The 17,549-nt window shown below is 34.5% G+C and overlaps 1 protein-coding gene across 1 annotated transcript in view; it reads left to right on the forward strand.

Annotated features, from left to right (window-relative positions):
* The window catches only part of LOC137623386 (uncharacterized), a 109,107-nt gene extending 103,303 nt beyond the window's left edge, over positions 1-5,804 (forward strand). The window contains exon 2 of the mRNA XM_068354220.1: positions 5,085-5,804. Coding sequence (XP_068210321.1) covers positions 5,085-5,804 — 720 coding nt within the window. The remainder of the gene's footprint in view (positions 1-5,084) is intronic.
* The last annotated feature ends 11,745 nt before the right edge of the window (positions 5,805-17,549 follow it).

The following is a 17,549-nucleotide window of genomic DNA, read 5'->3' on the forward strand; positions in this document are numbered from 1 at the left end:
ACAGTTAAAGGCAGCACTAAAATCAAAGCCAATCATACGAAATTCCTGACGTTAATCAAAGTATTTCTCTACAGAATTTGAAATTGTAAGATGGGCACCCCATGCTCCAATGCCTTCACGTTTTGCCAAAAAAACTTTACAAAAAATGGGAGGGTTACCATCAACTATTAAAGACCGTAAGTTGTATGAAATCTACTTTAATGTCTTATTCCCTTAATAAATGATTTAGGAAAGAAAAGAGCAAGACAGTAACAGTGAAAATAAACAATACCAGGCAAACATTGACAGTAACTATGTTTAGTAATTAACATAAGTGTTTAGAATATTTTACAAGATTCACAAAACACTCACAGTTCACCATATTCATAAAAATTCACACACAGAAAAACTTATAGTGGTAGGGCTTAGCTTGGTAAGTCTCCATAATATAAAAGATAGATAACGACGAAACTTATCTTCAAATTGTTAAGAATTTTCAGGGAGAAGCATAGGATATAAAAGATGATGAATAGGAACTTAGCTTCTGATGATATAGGATCTTCCAAGAATTTTTTATCTTCTTAATACAAATTTTCGGGTCAAAGCAGGTGTAAGTGAAATGTCTACACAGGAGTAATGATCCCTCATAGGAAAAAAATTAGGTTTCCCCTCTTTACACATTAACCTATTTGAACCACAAGTTTTCTATAAGACTTGCGAAACTTCTTGAGGGTTTCTCATGCAAGATACACTTCAAGCGGCAGGTGACGTATAAGTAGTTTTGAGAAATATCTAAAAACTTTTGTCCTATAATACAACACTATCTTCGAGTTACAAATCATTGAAAGGATTTTAGCATTACATTAACATTTAATCTTTAAAAATTATCCTTTTTCATAGGTCGTAGAAACATAATATACAGATATTTTAATCTACATATAACAGAGGTATGGAATTTTGCCAGTATTGAGAAGGATTTCATTATATAGTAAATTTTCCAATTCTTCAACGAATACTAAATGGACCTCCTTTGGCTAACTTGCAGAAAATAACAGAAAACTTAGGAACAGCGGTCTTTATGAAAAATAAAGAAAATACCATTTGAATGTACTCTGCAGGCGCCAGTTAGGTCACAACATATAGGAGAGGGGAATTCAACGTCACCAAAACTCAAACATTATAAAGCCTGAACTAGAGCGATAACACAAGTTCGTTTATGAACAGTGCAGGGAAGAGGTAGTGATATGAAAAGATGCAAAAGCAAAACCGTTACAGCGGATGAGTGTGTATGAAACATAGGCAGTACATGGCTCCCCCCAAATAACCCAAAAATAACCCACATATTAAATGGGCACCGTGCGCTTGTGAGGTGTACTGTAGGCGGATCATCTGGCAATAGCTATGCAGGTTTTAGGTAATTAATGTTGACCCAGTCTTATTTGCCCTGAATGTTGATGAAGAATGCCTTTGGAGTATGATGGATCACGAAGAAAGGGTCCATGTAATTCGGCATTAGCAGTGGCTTGCTAGTGTTGTTGCGCAGCAAAACATGCATTGCTGAGTGCAGATCTGTCAGCATGTGTTGCTTAGCTGTAAGCTTGTAAGTCTGGCGGCATTGAGTAAATATTGCGACAACGTGAATGTAGGCTCTGGTGATTGCCAGAGGTGATTGCAGATGTAAAAGAATTCACCATGGACGACCAACTGGTCGCTATACACCATTTTACTTGCCGAGAAATCCAGGGTCTAACGAATGGTCTTTAGCCACCGGCGAATGCTTTGAGGACATTGTATGCTATTGGGGAGTTTCCTTGGCTGCAAAGCCAATTTGATATTTCAGGGAAAGTGTCCTCAGGGATCGCTGTGAGAATAAAGTCTGCTTTTGGCCTTTGAACAAGTCATGCCCTTAAGGTGAAACTAGACCTCTTATTGCGGAAACCAGGCGAATGCCTCTGTACTGGTGAAGGGCGGTAGTTTCAGGGGTGTGGCTTTGATAGTAGAGTCAGTATCGGAGGGTGGCATCAACAAACAGTGAGAGGGAAAGCGGTAGGGAGCTGGACACTCCTGTGGTCACCAATGCAGATAACTGAGAGGCAGGTTAATGCATCTACCTTTATTTCAATGGATAATGTGTTTATAAAGAGGGACTTGCAGAAACGAATGTCACAAGAATTCAAACATGGTAAAGCATGAGAAAGCATGATAACATAATTTGTTCTATCAATAGCGCAGGGAAGAGAGAGTGATAATGTAAAAAGTCAAAACCATTACAACATAGGAGCATGTATAAAACATGTGCGGTACATTACACTCCAATAAGCATCGAGCTCCATCAGGAAAGTTTTAATTTAATAGGAACGAAAAGCTTAAGTGCTATCTATATCAAGCACATAACACTTTCCTTTTTTTTATATAAACTAGTCTTTTAATTAATGTAAAACCGAAACAGCCAGAGGTTGAGACACCAACCTAATTGAGAAAAACGGATTGAACATCTACTCTGCATTATTGTCTTATTTTATATCGAGAAGTGTCATCATAACATTGTGGGCATGGTGAGAACGGTAATTAAGACCTGGCAATTAGATGGAGAATAACGTGTGTCGACCATGACATCCCCATGACCTTTACATCTACCACGCCCCCATTTCTGTATGTTTATCATTATATCAGTACAAGAGATTACACACACACACACACATATATATATATATATATATATATATATATATATATATATATATATATATATATATATATATACATATATATATATATATATATATATATATACATACATATATATATATATATATATATATATATATATATATATATATATATATATATATATATATATATATATATATTATATAGATATATTATATATTATATATATATTATATATATATATATACATATATATATATATATATATATATATATATATATATATATATATATATATATATACAGTATTGACAGTGCTAGAATGTGGCTGTGTTATGTCGAGCTCTGCTATTGATGCCCTGAGTCCTGTTTTAGCTTTGTGTTTCTCGCTTACAATATCATTGAAAAGATATTAGTTAGTCTTATGGAGAAACCTAAGTGCTAAGAAACAGTACACCATGTTTGCTCCTAACTTAAAGTAATGAAACGGATGGAGATCGGAAAAATTGGATAGTATGTGAATGCAAAAGACTCTACCATAAGAGATGTGTGCATATAGTGATAACCACCAGTGAGATTGACCGAAATAACCTTGATTGGTTATGTCCTCACTGAGTACGTGATGACAGAAAAAACAATTTAGTAATGTCAAAATTAAAGGAAGATGTAAACATTAGTAATCTGGCCCTGAGCGAACAAGATGTGAAAATAGATGAATTGGAAAACAAACTTGCGAACCTTTAGTGCAGATTCCTCCCAGATCACCGACCTAACTGAGAAAGTTAACATTTTTACCATGAACATTTAGTGACAAAGTTAAGGAAATAATCTGTTGATAATTAAATCTACTAATACAACAATTAAAATTACTGAAAGAAAACGTCAGGTTGAACAAGTACTTAAAGACATTCCTATACTTAACAGGAGGTCAACTACGAATGAAAATGTTGTTGTAAACTTTCCAAACAATATGATCAGAGGAGAGGCGGCAAACAAAATTAAGACATTGGTGGCTGACACTGAAACGAGAATAATCGGAAAACTGAAACCCAAAATAATGGTAGGCAATGAATACAATGATGAAGATTATGTAATAAATGGTTTGATTCAAAGAAATCGCTGCCTGGACCAAATCCAAAAAATAGAAGATAAGATAAGTGTAGTCCTGAAGAAAAATGCCTCGGCGGGGGGACCACCCACAATGTGCTGAAATGTGATCCTGAAGTTTGGAGGGCTGTTCATGATAATGGGGACAAAGTTTCCTTACGATGGCGTATCTATAACATACATGGTAAGTACCACGTGATCACCTGCTACCACTGTCAGAGGTATGGACATTTTGAAAAAGATTGCAAATGTAAGAAAGAAGATAAAGTCTGCGGGAAATGTTCAGGGAGACACTCCACTAGGGAGTGTAATTCGTAAGTGTCAAAGTGTATGAACTGCACAAAGTTAAACAGACCAAGTGATCATACAGTAAAATCTAGAGACTACGATGCTTTTGACTTGGAACTGAAAAGACTAGCGGAAAATACTGATCATGGTTACTAGAGATGTCATAAACTGTGGCTATGTAAATATAAAATCTGTAGGTAATTAGACTGTTCAAATTTGAGAATTGATAGACGAGAAATATTTAGATATACTAGCATTATTTGAAACGTGGCTAAATAACTAGGACAAGGCAAAGATCACTGAAATGATACCCCCTACACATGCCTTCTTTCACATACCGAGAGAAGGTAGGTAGGTCTGGTGGGGTGTAAGACTCTTTATTCATAAATGTTACTCAAATCTCTAAACGTTGAAAAGAATTAGTGTAACAAGCTTTGAATATACAGAAATAAAATTTATGCCCAAAAATAGAGAATATCCTTTGTAACAATCTACAAACCTCCTAGAACATGATTATCATGGAGAAAAACTAATCAGTTATCTGTGGAGACTTAGATTTTTGTATGGATGACGCATCAAATCCCGACGCTTTGGCATTTAGTGAGTTACTAGAATCATATCGACTGGTGAATGATGTCGACTGTACAACTACTTCAACTGGGCATACGTTAGACTTAGTTTCAAGTGATGACATGAATAATATTGTATCTGATATGAAAGTCGAAGAGAAATGTACTATCTCCCAAGTACACAAACTTATTACGTTTAGTCTACCTCTACAGAAACATGCATTAGTAACGAAAATAAACTTTAGACTTATATCAAATTTTTGGTGCTAGGGCAATTCGTCCCTGGTGAATTTGTCGTTACCCAATTCGTCCCGCTCAATTCATCGTTGCTCAATTTGTCCCCCAGTCAATTCGTCGTTGGGCAATTCGTCCCCAAGTTAAAAGACAATAGGTTGTTTAACTTGGACGGCAGACGAAACATTTAAATGCTGTTCTAGTATATTTTTTCAATTATATATAATGCACGTACAGATCGATAATTCAAATGTCCCACGATTGTTTGCATTGCTATCAAACAAAAGCCAAAACACATATAATAGACTTTTTGCCAAAATAAATGAATTGCTGCAGGATGAAGGCCCAGATTGCATACTTGAGGATTTTGAAAAAGCAGCGCATAATGGATTTCTTGAATCGTTTCCTGCCTCAAATTTACCGTGCTGCTTGTTTCATTTAGGGCAAAATGTGTACAAGCATATAGTTCAAGAAGGAATGAAAAGCAGATATCACCAAGATGACAGTTTCAGCCTTAAAATGCGCTGTTTTCTTGCCCTTGCCTTCTTACCGGTAGATGATGTTGTCGATGGCTACGAGGAACTTGTAGATGATGACGATATGCCACAGTCGGCAGTTTCCTATTTTGAGAATAATTACATAGGACCCCTTAGAGGAAGAGGAGAAATTAGGCGACGTTTTGAACCACCATATCCATTAACTATTTGGAATGTTTGGGATAGATGCATGTCTGGGATTGCTAGAACTACAAATATTTTAGAAGCCTACCAGAGAGCACTAAAAGACACAGTGAATATGAGTCATCCAAATATTTGGAAGCTCATAGATGTTTTGAAATGTGAGGAAAGGTTTGCTAGTTCCAAACTGCAAAAATTCATCCAAGGAGATGAGCCAATGCAAAAGAAAAAATATAGAGACATGAATTTGCGTATAGAAAAATGTTATGGAGAGATATGATCCCAACCAAAAAAATTACCTTTCTGAAAACAATCGCACACAATCTTAAATTTTAGAAATGAAATGCTTAACCAATATTTTTAAGAATTTTATTGTAACTTGTCTACTATTTTCATTATCTATTATCTTGTACTATAAAATTGACTGAAAATAAACACTACACTTTTTTTTATTTATATTGTAACTTCCCCCTTTCCTAAAAAAGATACAATATTAGAAGCAAAGTTTCTAAAAATTACTTTCAAACTAGAATTGTCGTTAGACAATTCTTTTTTCAAGGAGCAAAGTTTTAAAAAGTACTTTTGAACTAAAATTGTCGTTAGACAATTTTTTTTTTTTAAGGAGCAAAGTTTTAAAAAGTACTTTTGAACTAAAATGGTCGTTAGACAATTCTTTTTTTTCTTTAAGGAGCAAAGTTTTGAAAACTACTTTTGAACTAAAATTGTCGTTAGACAATTCTTTTTTTTTTTTTTTAAGAAGCAAAGTTTCAAAAACTACTTTTGAACTAAAATTGTCATTATACAATATCTTTTTTGAGGAAACAAAAAGGGTCCAATATGTAAGACAAAAAGAATGCGAAAATAAATAATTAATCTCGACGATTTGCCCAACGACGAATTGACTTGGGGACAAATTGAGCAACGTTCAATTGAGCAACGACGAATTGCCGTCGACGAATTTGCCGGACATCCAAATTTTTTTCCTACCGTATTTATTGAAGAAGTTACAAAGATAATAAATGATGCTATCAACATTTAGCTAAGTGTGCTAACTGTCTAATGACCACCTATAATAAAGTGAGTAAAAGTGAATGTGATACCATGTGCCCACCGATGGAAAAGACTATAACCGTAAAAGACCAATCTCCTTGGTTTGATGGAGAGACTTTGGTAAAAAAGAGGGAAAAAGACATAAAGAAAGAAATTTGAATAGGTTAAAAACTGAAAGTACTTTGGTAGAATACAAAACTGCTGCGTCTTAATATAACTAACTACTAAGAAGGAAAAAAGTGAATACTATAAGAGAAAGAACCTCGAAGCAGCAACAGACATAAATCAGTTATATCGTCTCCTGAATGGTATAATATGAAATATAAAAGAAAAGAAGCTACCTGATGGATACACTCTAAAAAATTAAGGGTATAAAAGGGGTAGAAAAAGGGTATTTCTAGTGGTTAAAATAGCATACCCTATCGGGGTATATAAGAACTATAATATACCCTTTACAATATACCCATATCAAGGGTATAACATATACTTGAGATACCCTTACTTAGGGGTGTATCGTAGGTAAAGAATACCCTTTTACAGGGTATTTTATACGACATAAATACCCGTGTATATTAATTATAATTTTATAATTAATATCTATTCCACCATTATATAGATGTAGTTATAGCTTATAAGTATATAAAGTAATAAGGTCAATGATTTTAAAAGTTTGGTTTATCAATTTATTATTTCCATTACACTTGAAAATCAAAAGTATATATATACATATATAATATATATATATATATATATATATATATATATATATATATATATATATATATATATATATATATATATATATAAAGACTGATGGCAGAAGCTGCAAAGCAAACCGTACGCAGAAATCTGTGAAAAGAAAATATTTGTTAATGTGTGTGTGCCTAAATATATATATATATATATATATACATATATATATATATATATATATATATATATATATATATATATATATATATATATATATATATATATATACATATATATATATATATATATATATATATATATATCTATATTTATATTTATATATCTATATATATATATATATATATATATATATATATATATATATATATATATATATATATATATATATATAAAAGAAAGGAAAAAATATCATGCATAAATACCTAACTGTCAGCTACCTCAAGTCAAACTGATTAAGAAATCACTGGCGCCAGTGTTTGCTTACAGACTACTCGTAATCTAATCGTAATGTTATTAACGTTTAGCTGAATACGTTGTTTATGGTTTTTTCTTTCCTCCCAGACAGCTTGACGCTCACGCTCTCTCTCTCTCTCTCTCTCTCTCTCTCTCTCTCTCTCTCTCTCTCTCTCTCTCTCTCTCTCTCTCTCTCTCATAATTAAGTACTAATGATAATTTCTTACTTATTTTCCCCGTGTTAGTAATAATGATTTTTTAGACTATCACAGCCTGAATGCAAAACTAATGATGATGTCTGACAATTTTTATTCGTAACGTTGAAGTAGGAAATAATGTTAAGTATGGTAGTTTTGACTTTTAAAATACTGCAGAAATAATGGGGATGAGTAACCTAAAATTTATTCAAGGCAGCATTTCAGATAATAAGAAACATACATACCACATTTTATCATACGTAAAATTATGGTAAAAAGTGTTGTAGGTCACATAAATACCAGAGTCAATGCAAAAACCATAATAATAAAAACAATATAATAATAATATAAGGAGTATAATTATAATAATAGTAATAATAGTAAAAAGAGTAAAGGAATAATAATAATCATAGCAATGTTATTATTATCATTTTATATTGATATCAAAATATAATAATAATAATAATAATAATAATAATAATAATAATAATAATAATAATAATAATAATAACAATAATAATAATAATAACAGTAAAATTAAATGAGATTATGGAAAGCAGTCAGCGAGAGACAGAGGGGAGAAAGAATCCGCCTGGCGAGAGAGAGGGAGGACTTGTCTCAGTTGTCGTGCCTAGTGACGTCACATTAATAACGGCTATCCGAGAGAAAGCTGTACATGAGTTGACAAAGAGCAATTTCATATATATATATATATATATATATATATATATATATATATATATATATATATATATATATATATATGTATGTATATAAGATTAATTGAATTATTATAACTAAAGCAGTTACTAAAGTCTACTAAGTAGTATGTCAAAAGGCTTCGTCTCTGTTTTAACCATCTTTCAGTGCAAACCACCACGTAGGTATATGCTATTTAGAATCATTGTCAAAACGAAATAAAATAATGTAAGTGTCATTCTCGAATAGTTGTGGTTCTTTCACCATAGTTATGACATACAACAGAGACGTACATAGCCGCGTATTTGTATGGTAAACCGCCGCCTTTTTATAAGCATCTACCGGCGTTTTTCTTTCAAGTCAGAGTTGGCGGTATATATACATGTTGGGGACCACTGTCTATGCTTGCATAGATGGACAGTTAGTGTTCTCACCTTGGTTAGCAGTTAACAGGTGAAATGCAGTGTAGATATTATAATCCCGATGACGCTAATTGGAGCAATTTATCTTCACTGCAGAGCACATAAGAGTCCAGACGCCACTGACATTTCCCGCCAAATTCTGGGCCTCTCGAAGAATCTCCAGACGACAACAATACAAATTGCCAAGTACCGCATTTTGTAGGAACTTGCTTCAAAACTATCCATAACTCAAAACCAATATGTTGATTGTAACTTTTTTGGTGCATTACACTATCAATGTAACAATATGGTGATTTAATACAGAGTAAAAGTTAATTTCATGACATGATCACACAAACTTACCAAGCCCATTTTAAGACAAAGTACAATAGAGGGTATATTATTCACAAAAAATACCCTGCCTTCTGGTGTTGAGGGGTATATTTGAGCCTTAGGGTGTTTTACATGTATTTAAACCCCAGCTCAATCGTTATACCCTTTCTGTACCTTGAACTTTTTACAGTGTACAGTGACCAAGAACTAGCAAATAATTTTCTAGTGTTCCTTAAAAACAAAATTGAAAACATAACCCGGTCATTTGTAAATACTCAACATCAGATTAATGATACACCAGGCAAACAGACAAAATTAATACGATTTAACAACATAACACAAGACGACATCACCAGAATTATCAAGAGAGCGAAGAAAACAAACTGCGCGATCAATCCTATGACAATATCTGAAGTAATTGGAGAGAGAGTCTTTTCTAGTCTAGACGAAATAGTAATGTGAATAGCAAATGCAAGAATTGATTAATGTAAGTTTCCTAAATCTGAGAAAATGGCAATAGTCACACCAGTTCTGAAAAATGCACTGGACCACCAGGAATTAAGCTCATATAGACCTATTTCAAATCTATCCTTTGTCTCAAAAGTGCTTGAATATGTAATTCTTGAACAAATAGTCAGCCACTTGGAAGTAATAAAAGCTTTGCCAGACAACCAATCTCCTTACAAAAAACTATACTCTACGGAGACAGCCATCTGCTGTGTTGTAAATGATATGCTAGAAATGTTTGATAAAAATAAATTTGGTATTTTAATATTGTTATGTATTATTGTAATAATATACTATATTACCTCAAATGTTACATGTATTGCGCAACATTGCATCATATTGCATGGGTTAAACATATTCGAGAATGTATATATGTGAAATGATTTGTTTTGATATTAGTATTAAAGCATTTATTAATTACCTTATAGATAGGATGTGATTCTATTTACTTTTGTGTTGCAGTAGTATTTAAGTCTTTTGAGAGCGATGCTCTTTTGTTGGTTAGCAATGTTTTGGTTTGTCAGATTGTTTATGAGACGCTCCACACTTGCAGTTGGGAGTTGGTTGTCACAGAGCAATGTAATCCCAAGTAGTCATTAAATGTATTTTTAAGAATACCCCACCAAGAAAACTCGGCGACATCAAATGGGATCCCCTGGATAATTACTAATAATTCTTCACTCATTACAGGTGAGTGATTAATATGGTGAAATCATCTGACAACTTACGACCAATGCTATATTGGTGACATGAAATGGGATCCCCTGAATAATTACTAATAATTCTTCACTCATTTCAGGTGAGTGATTAATATGGTGAAATCATCTGACAACTTACGACCAATGCTACATTGGCGACGACAAGGAGGATGAATACACGCAGAAGAAACATTGGAGCTTTCTTAGATCAGCGGCCAGGAGCAGAAGAAAAAGCCCAATGAAGATTTCCTAAGCAGCAGAACGGAGGAATATCATCACACAAGCAAACAAAACAAGAACAAGTGAAATTTAAGGTTGGGTAGGCTACAAAACAGGTAGAAAGTCACCTTGTCACTTTAGAACAGTAACCTAATCTAGGTATTAAGGTAAGAATCAAAATGCCTTTTGACATTGAACATCCTTAATGATTTAGCATCACAGTTGAACCCAATTCTGTTGCAACACCATGGCAACAGTGGTGTGAGGAATTTAAGATTTATTTAGAAGCATTAGGGAACATGAAGGATGTTCAAATGAAGGCATTATTATTTCATACAGCAGGTAGAGGAGTTTGGGAAGTGTTTAAGACATTGCAGCCTACAGATGACACAATTAAAGCTGCAATTAAGGCTCTTACCATATATTTTGCTTCTCAGGTCAATAAATTTTTTGAAAGGTATCAATATACAGATCAGGCATATCAGAAAGATAATGAAAGTTTAGATGCATTTTGGACTAGACTAAAGAATTTTGCTGTTTCATGTGAATTTCTAGAGTTAGAAAATGTTATCATAGATCAAGTTATTGCACATTGCACATCACAAGAGCTAAGAAAGAAATTATTGCAAAATAAAGATTTAACATTAGAAAAGGTATTGATAACATTTAGAGTTTTAGAAACATCAAATAGGCAAAGTAATATAATAGGTACTTATACAAGCAATAGAATGGAAAATTCTAAAATTAGTACAATAGGTTCCAAGTGGATAACAATGAGAATCAGAGAAGGAATATGACAAAGCCTAGTCATAGAAAAGTGCCTAACACTAATATTTATAAGTATCAGAATCAGGCCAATACACAAAAACAACAGGAAAAACCCAAGTGTTATAGGTGTAGTAAAACTGATCATCTTGCATACAAAGCAAAGAAATGCCCTGCTATTGGACAAACATACCAGAATTGGAAAAAGATGGGTAACTTTGCAACTGCTTGTAGATTTCCTAAAGAGTATGCAAAGAAAATAAATGCTACAGTTGATACTATTGGTCAAGAGAATAATGCGGAAAATGTTCATGATAATCAGGTTAGGTCCGAAACTGATTTTGCGTTTCGCATTAATTCCATCAACAAAAGTGCAAAGAAACATATCATGGTAGAAGTAATCATAAATGGTAAACCAATTTTGATGTAAGTTGACACAGCAGCCAATGTATCAATTATGTCTGAGAAAACAACTAAAAGCATTCCTAATTTGTTATCAGAAGATACAAATAAAGTTTTGGAAGGTTGTAATGGTTGAAAGGTTGTAATGGTTTTGATATTCAGGTAATAGGTGCTTGGAACGTAGAAGTACAGTACAAAGAACAGAAATTAGAGAGAATGCCATTAACAGTACTAAAAGGTAAAGGACAAACTTTGCTAGGTTTAGATTGGCTACAGAATTTGAAGTTACATTGGCCTAGTATTTTGAAGGTTACAGACAGACAAGATGAACACAAAAAGGAAATGTCTGTGGATAATATATCAGAGTTTCAAGACGTATTTGAAGATAAAATAGGTACAGTAAAGAACGCAAAGGCAATTTTAGTTTTGAAACCTGACAGTGCTCCTATATTTTGTGCTCCCAGACCAGTACCGTATGCATTGAAAAGTGCAGTTGAAACAGAAATCAGGAGATTAGAAAATGAAGGTTCCTGGGAAAAGGTTACATATTCAGATTGGGCTACACCATTAGTTCCTATTGTGAAGGAAAATGGACCGGTTAGGTTATGTAGAGATTACAAAGTAACGTTGAATCCACAACTGCAAGTAGCTCAACATCTATTACCAAATCCCAAAGACATGTTTGCAACTATGTCAGGATGCAGTTTTTTTTTCTAAGTTAGATTTAAGACAAATATTTCAACAGCTTCCCATGGATGAATGTTCACAATAATTATGTACAGTAAATACATCCCTCGGTTTGTTCAGGCCAAAGATATTACCTTTTGGAGTTGCAAGTAGTCCAGCAATATGGCAACAAACTATGGATAAGATTTTTTCAGGAATGCAAGGCGTATTCATTTTTATAGATGATATTTTGGTTGCTGGTAACGACACAAGAGAACATAGAGAAAGATTGCATAGAGTTCTGAAGAAGTGAAAGGAACATAATATTAGAGTAAATAAGAGCAAATGTGTTTAAGAAATTGATTCAGTGGAATACTTAGGTTTTGTAATTAATGACAAGGGTCCATCGAAGATACTACAATGGCAGGGTGTGAAGTTTAAACTATTTGCATATGACACACAATTTTACTTCTCCATAAATGATATACATGACACTACTGAAACTCTAAACCGAATCCTTGATAGTGTTAGAGAATAGGTGACACTTAAACAACTAAAATTAAATGAAAACCAAACTGAATTCATGGTGGTGGGCAAGAAAAACAGCGTGAAAAACTTAGGTAATATTCAAATGAACATAAATATTGACTCGGTGCCGATATCTAGGGAAGTTCAATATCCTGGTGTATTTCTGGACTGTAACCTGTCTCTAAAGACCCAAATGAATAATGTAATGAAATCTGCTGGTTATCATCTAAGAAATATTGCCTTTTTAAAAAAGTACCTGGACGAAAATTCCGTAAAGAAACTTGTGATAAACTGTGTTATTACCAGGATTGACTACTGCAACTTTATCTACAACAATTTACCAAAAGTGCAACTTAATAAATTACAAAACATAATAAACAGAGGAGCAAGAAAATTAAAAGGTGTCCCACCTAGAGAAAGGATCACCACTATACAAATCAATTTACACTGACTGGGAATTAAAGCGAGAATTGAATTCAAAATATGTACGGTAACCAAACCAAGTTATGAGAACTGGTCGTCCAAAATACTTAAGAGAATTACTACATATTGCGCAGACAACAAATCGTGTCGACACGAGAATAGTTACAGATGGCTTCAAACTATTGGAACCTAAATATATGTCTACTATAGGCTCCAGAGCCTTTAAATATGCGGCCCCAAGACTATACAATAGGCTCCCATGAAGTATTCAAATGATTGAAAACATTAAGGTTTTCAAGAGGAAACTGAAGACTTTCTTATTTCATGAGTCTTTTGACAGCGACCATTCAACAATAAATGAAGAATATGAGACATGAAACGTCAAATACTCTGAACGAATAAGATAAAACGACAGTGGAGGTCCTGTAGAGAGTGGAATTCCCCTGCTGTATGGGACCGGAAAAGCAGCCATCAAATTAGAGTAAAATAAGTTCTTAATTGTTAGGTTACAGACACAGGTGCAGAAAGTGAGTTTTCGCAAATAAATACTGCACTAGGGCGGGCTAACCCCTAATCTAAAAAGTCACTGACCCTTGCCATGAGCGGGTGCCAGAGCTGATAATCAACACAGTAAATACTGCCTGATATATATATTTTTTTTTAATTTACTTTCTACAATAGTTTATAATCATATGTACAGTGTACAATATAATTACACGCATGTACACTACGTACTGGGCACAGTAAGGTTACAGTACTGCAATCAGCAACCCCTTACTGTTCTGTATAACAAAAGTTGTTCCTATCTAGTATTACTGAACTGTAACCTATTGCTCACTAACATTGTAGTGTATATTACTGAAATATATGGACAATAATATTACTACATTACAGCTTAAAAGTACTTACTGTAAGTGTTCGATGTTTTCGTGCATGACTCGTAACCTACGTCGCTACTCTGGAAGCATGACGCAATTTCCTATGTGTTGTCTCTTGCACAGTATACTATCAATACTTTCTTAAACAAAAATACAGCTTATTTGATAAACTAAAAACTTAAATACCTCAATGATAAGGTTTATTTTAAATGAATAAACAAAAACTGTGCATTCAATTACTTTTCAACAGCTGATCTCTCGCTCAATCGATCTATCGATCGATTATTCAATTACGTTTCGGAAGCATAATTGCATTCTAGAAAATTATGATTATTTAAATAGTTAAGTGAGCTTTTATAAAACATTTATGTAGTCTGGTTTTAAATTTCGGGTGTATTTTGTCAATCTAAGTGTTTTGGGTGCAGTGATCAGATCAGTTGGTCTGAAAACAGCACCCAAAATCCTTAGATTAATAAAATACACCCGAAATTTAGAACAAAAGAATATAAATGCTAAATATAAGCCCAATCACCTATCAAAATAATCGTTATTTTCTAAAATCTAATAAAACTTCTAAAAAAAATTTAATATTTGGAGAGAGAGAGAGAGAGAGAGAGAGAGAGAGAGAGAGAGAGAGAGTGTGTATATCTATTTACTGAGGAGAGAGAGAGAGAGAGAGAGAGAGAGAGAGAGAGAGACAGTATTAGTTCTCTCTTATTCGATGTCAGGATGCCAGAAAACTGAATATGAATGATTTTGAGTTTTCTGGCATCCTGACATCGAATAAGAGAGAACTAATACTCTCTCTCTCTCTCTCTCTCTCTCTCTCTCTCTCTCTCTCTCTCTCCAGAAAACTGAATATGAATGATTTTGAGTGTTCTGGCATCCTGACATCGAATAAGAGAGAACTAATACTCTCTCTCTCTCTCTCTCTCTCTCTCTCTCTCTCTCTCTCTCCTCAGTAAATAGATATACACTGTACAGAGAGGACTAAGCCCAGCTGGGTGTAATGATAGGTGGTGGCGCTCAGCGCTGGCAGTGTAAAGGAGGGCAGGGCTATTTAAATTCATCGCCCAGTTTCAATTTTGACAGGATTTTTATGAAAATTTTTATTTAATAGCCATTGCATTGTTCTGGGACATCCCAATGCTATTGCTAACTACTAAAAATCAAATTCTTAAGGTTGGTTAAACAATCATCCCAAAAACCAAAACAGCTGGGCAAGAAAACCTAATTGACAAGACCCGAATGCGAATATATATATATATATATACATATATATATATATATATATATACGTATATATATATATATATATATATAAATATATATATGTATATATATATATATATATATATACATATATATATATATATATATATAGTATACATATAACTATATACATATCATATGTATATTAATACAGTGGAACCTCTACATCCGATCGTATCTACATCCGAATTTTCCAACATCCGAAGTAAAATTTGAGCAAATTTTTGACTCTACACCCGAATTTTATTTCGACACACGAAGTAGCAATTTTCGTCGTACCGGTTGTATCCGAATTTTTCGACACGCGAAGTACAATTCGAACACGTTCCGACTCTACACCCGAATGTTTTTTTCGACACCCGAAGTAAACAATACTCGTACGCGTAGTCTGTGCTCATAGCGCCTGAAGTGTTTTTTATTTCCGCCGATAGAAGGCAGCACATCGACCTCGGAGGGACGCTCAATTAGCGCGGCTTGGGTCAGTCCTCTGTTCTCGTCGGCTTCGTGCGGTTGTGCTCTTTGCGTTGTGGTATTAACCGTGAATTAATCGTGATTTTTTACGTGCATCCATTAACGATAATTTACGTAAATCATGGGTCCAAAAAGGCTTAGTTTTGCCAGTGGTAGTGGTAGTGGTGAGAAAAGGAAGAAGGAAATGCTTTCTATAGAAATTAAGCAGGAAATTATTGAAAAACATGAGCGTGGCATCCGCGTGAGTGAACTTGCTAAACAGTATGGCCGTAATATGTCGACGATCTCGACAATCCTTAAACAGAAGGAAGCTATTAAAGCAGTGAAACCTTCTAAGGGGATCACTATAATTTCCAAACGCCGTACCCCTATCATAGAAGAGATGGAACGACTTCTACTAGTGTGGATTAAGGACAGAGAGATCGTTGGCGACACCATCACCGAAACCGTTATCTGCGAGAAGGCGCACGCCATCTTTACGGACTTGAAGGAGGAGAGCTCTGTGGGTGATGCTGGGGAGAGTTCAACCGAGCCTTCCTTAGATGATTTCAAGGCATCTCGTGGCTGGTTCGAGAAATTTAAGAAACGGTCCGGGATTCATTCAGTTGTTCGCCACGGAGAGGCTGCTAGTGCGGACACAAAGGCTGCAACTGACTTTGTTAAGAAATTCGAAAATATCGTAAAGGAAGAAGGCTACGTAGAGCAGCAGGTGTTCAATTGTGATGAAACTGGGCTGTTTTGGAAGAAGATGCCGAGTCGAACCTACATCACTGCTGAAGAGAAGAAATTGCCTGGGCATAAGCCAATGAAGGATCGGTTGACTCTTGCTCTATGTGCCAACGCTAGCGGGGACTTTAAAGTTAAGCCCTTGCTTGTTTACCATTCAGAGAACCCTAGGGCCTTTAAAGCACACAACGTCGATAAGGATCAGCTTCATGTTTTCTGGCGATCCAACTCGAAGGCCTGGGTCACTAGGCAATTCTTTGTGCAATGGGTAAACCAAGTTTTCGGTCCTTCTGTGAAGAAGTATCTTCATGAGCAGAAATTGCCTTTAAAGTGCCTGCTATGCCTTGACAATGCACCCGCTCACCCCCCCGGACTTGAAGATGATATCTTCGATGAATTCAAGTTCATAAAGGTGCTGTATCTTCCACCAAATACCACCTCTATCCTCCAGCCCATGGACCAGCAAGTCATCTCTAATTTTAAGAAGCTGTACACCAAGCACTTATTCAAGCAGTGCTTTAATGTCACGCAAAGCACCAACTTAACTTTGCGTGAATTTTGGAGGGGCCACTTCAATATCGTGCACTGCTTAAAGATCATTGATCAGGCTTGGGTGGGATTAA

Source organism: Palaemon carinicauda, chromosome 30 (assembly GCF_036898095.1).
Source record: "Palaemon carinicauda isolate YSFRI2023 chromosome 30, ASM3689809v2, whole genome shotgun sequence".
NCBI lineage: Eukaryota > Metazoa > Arthropoda > Malacostraca > Decapoda > Palaemonidae > Palaemon > Palaemon carinicauda.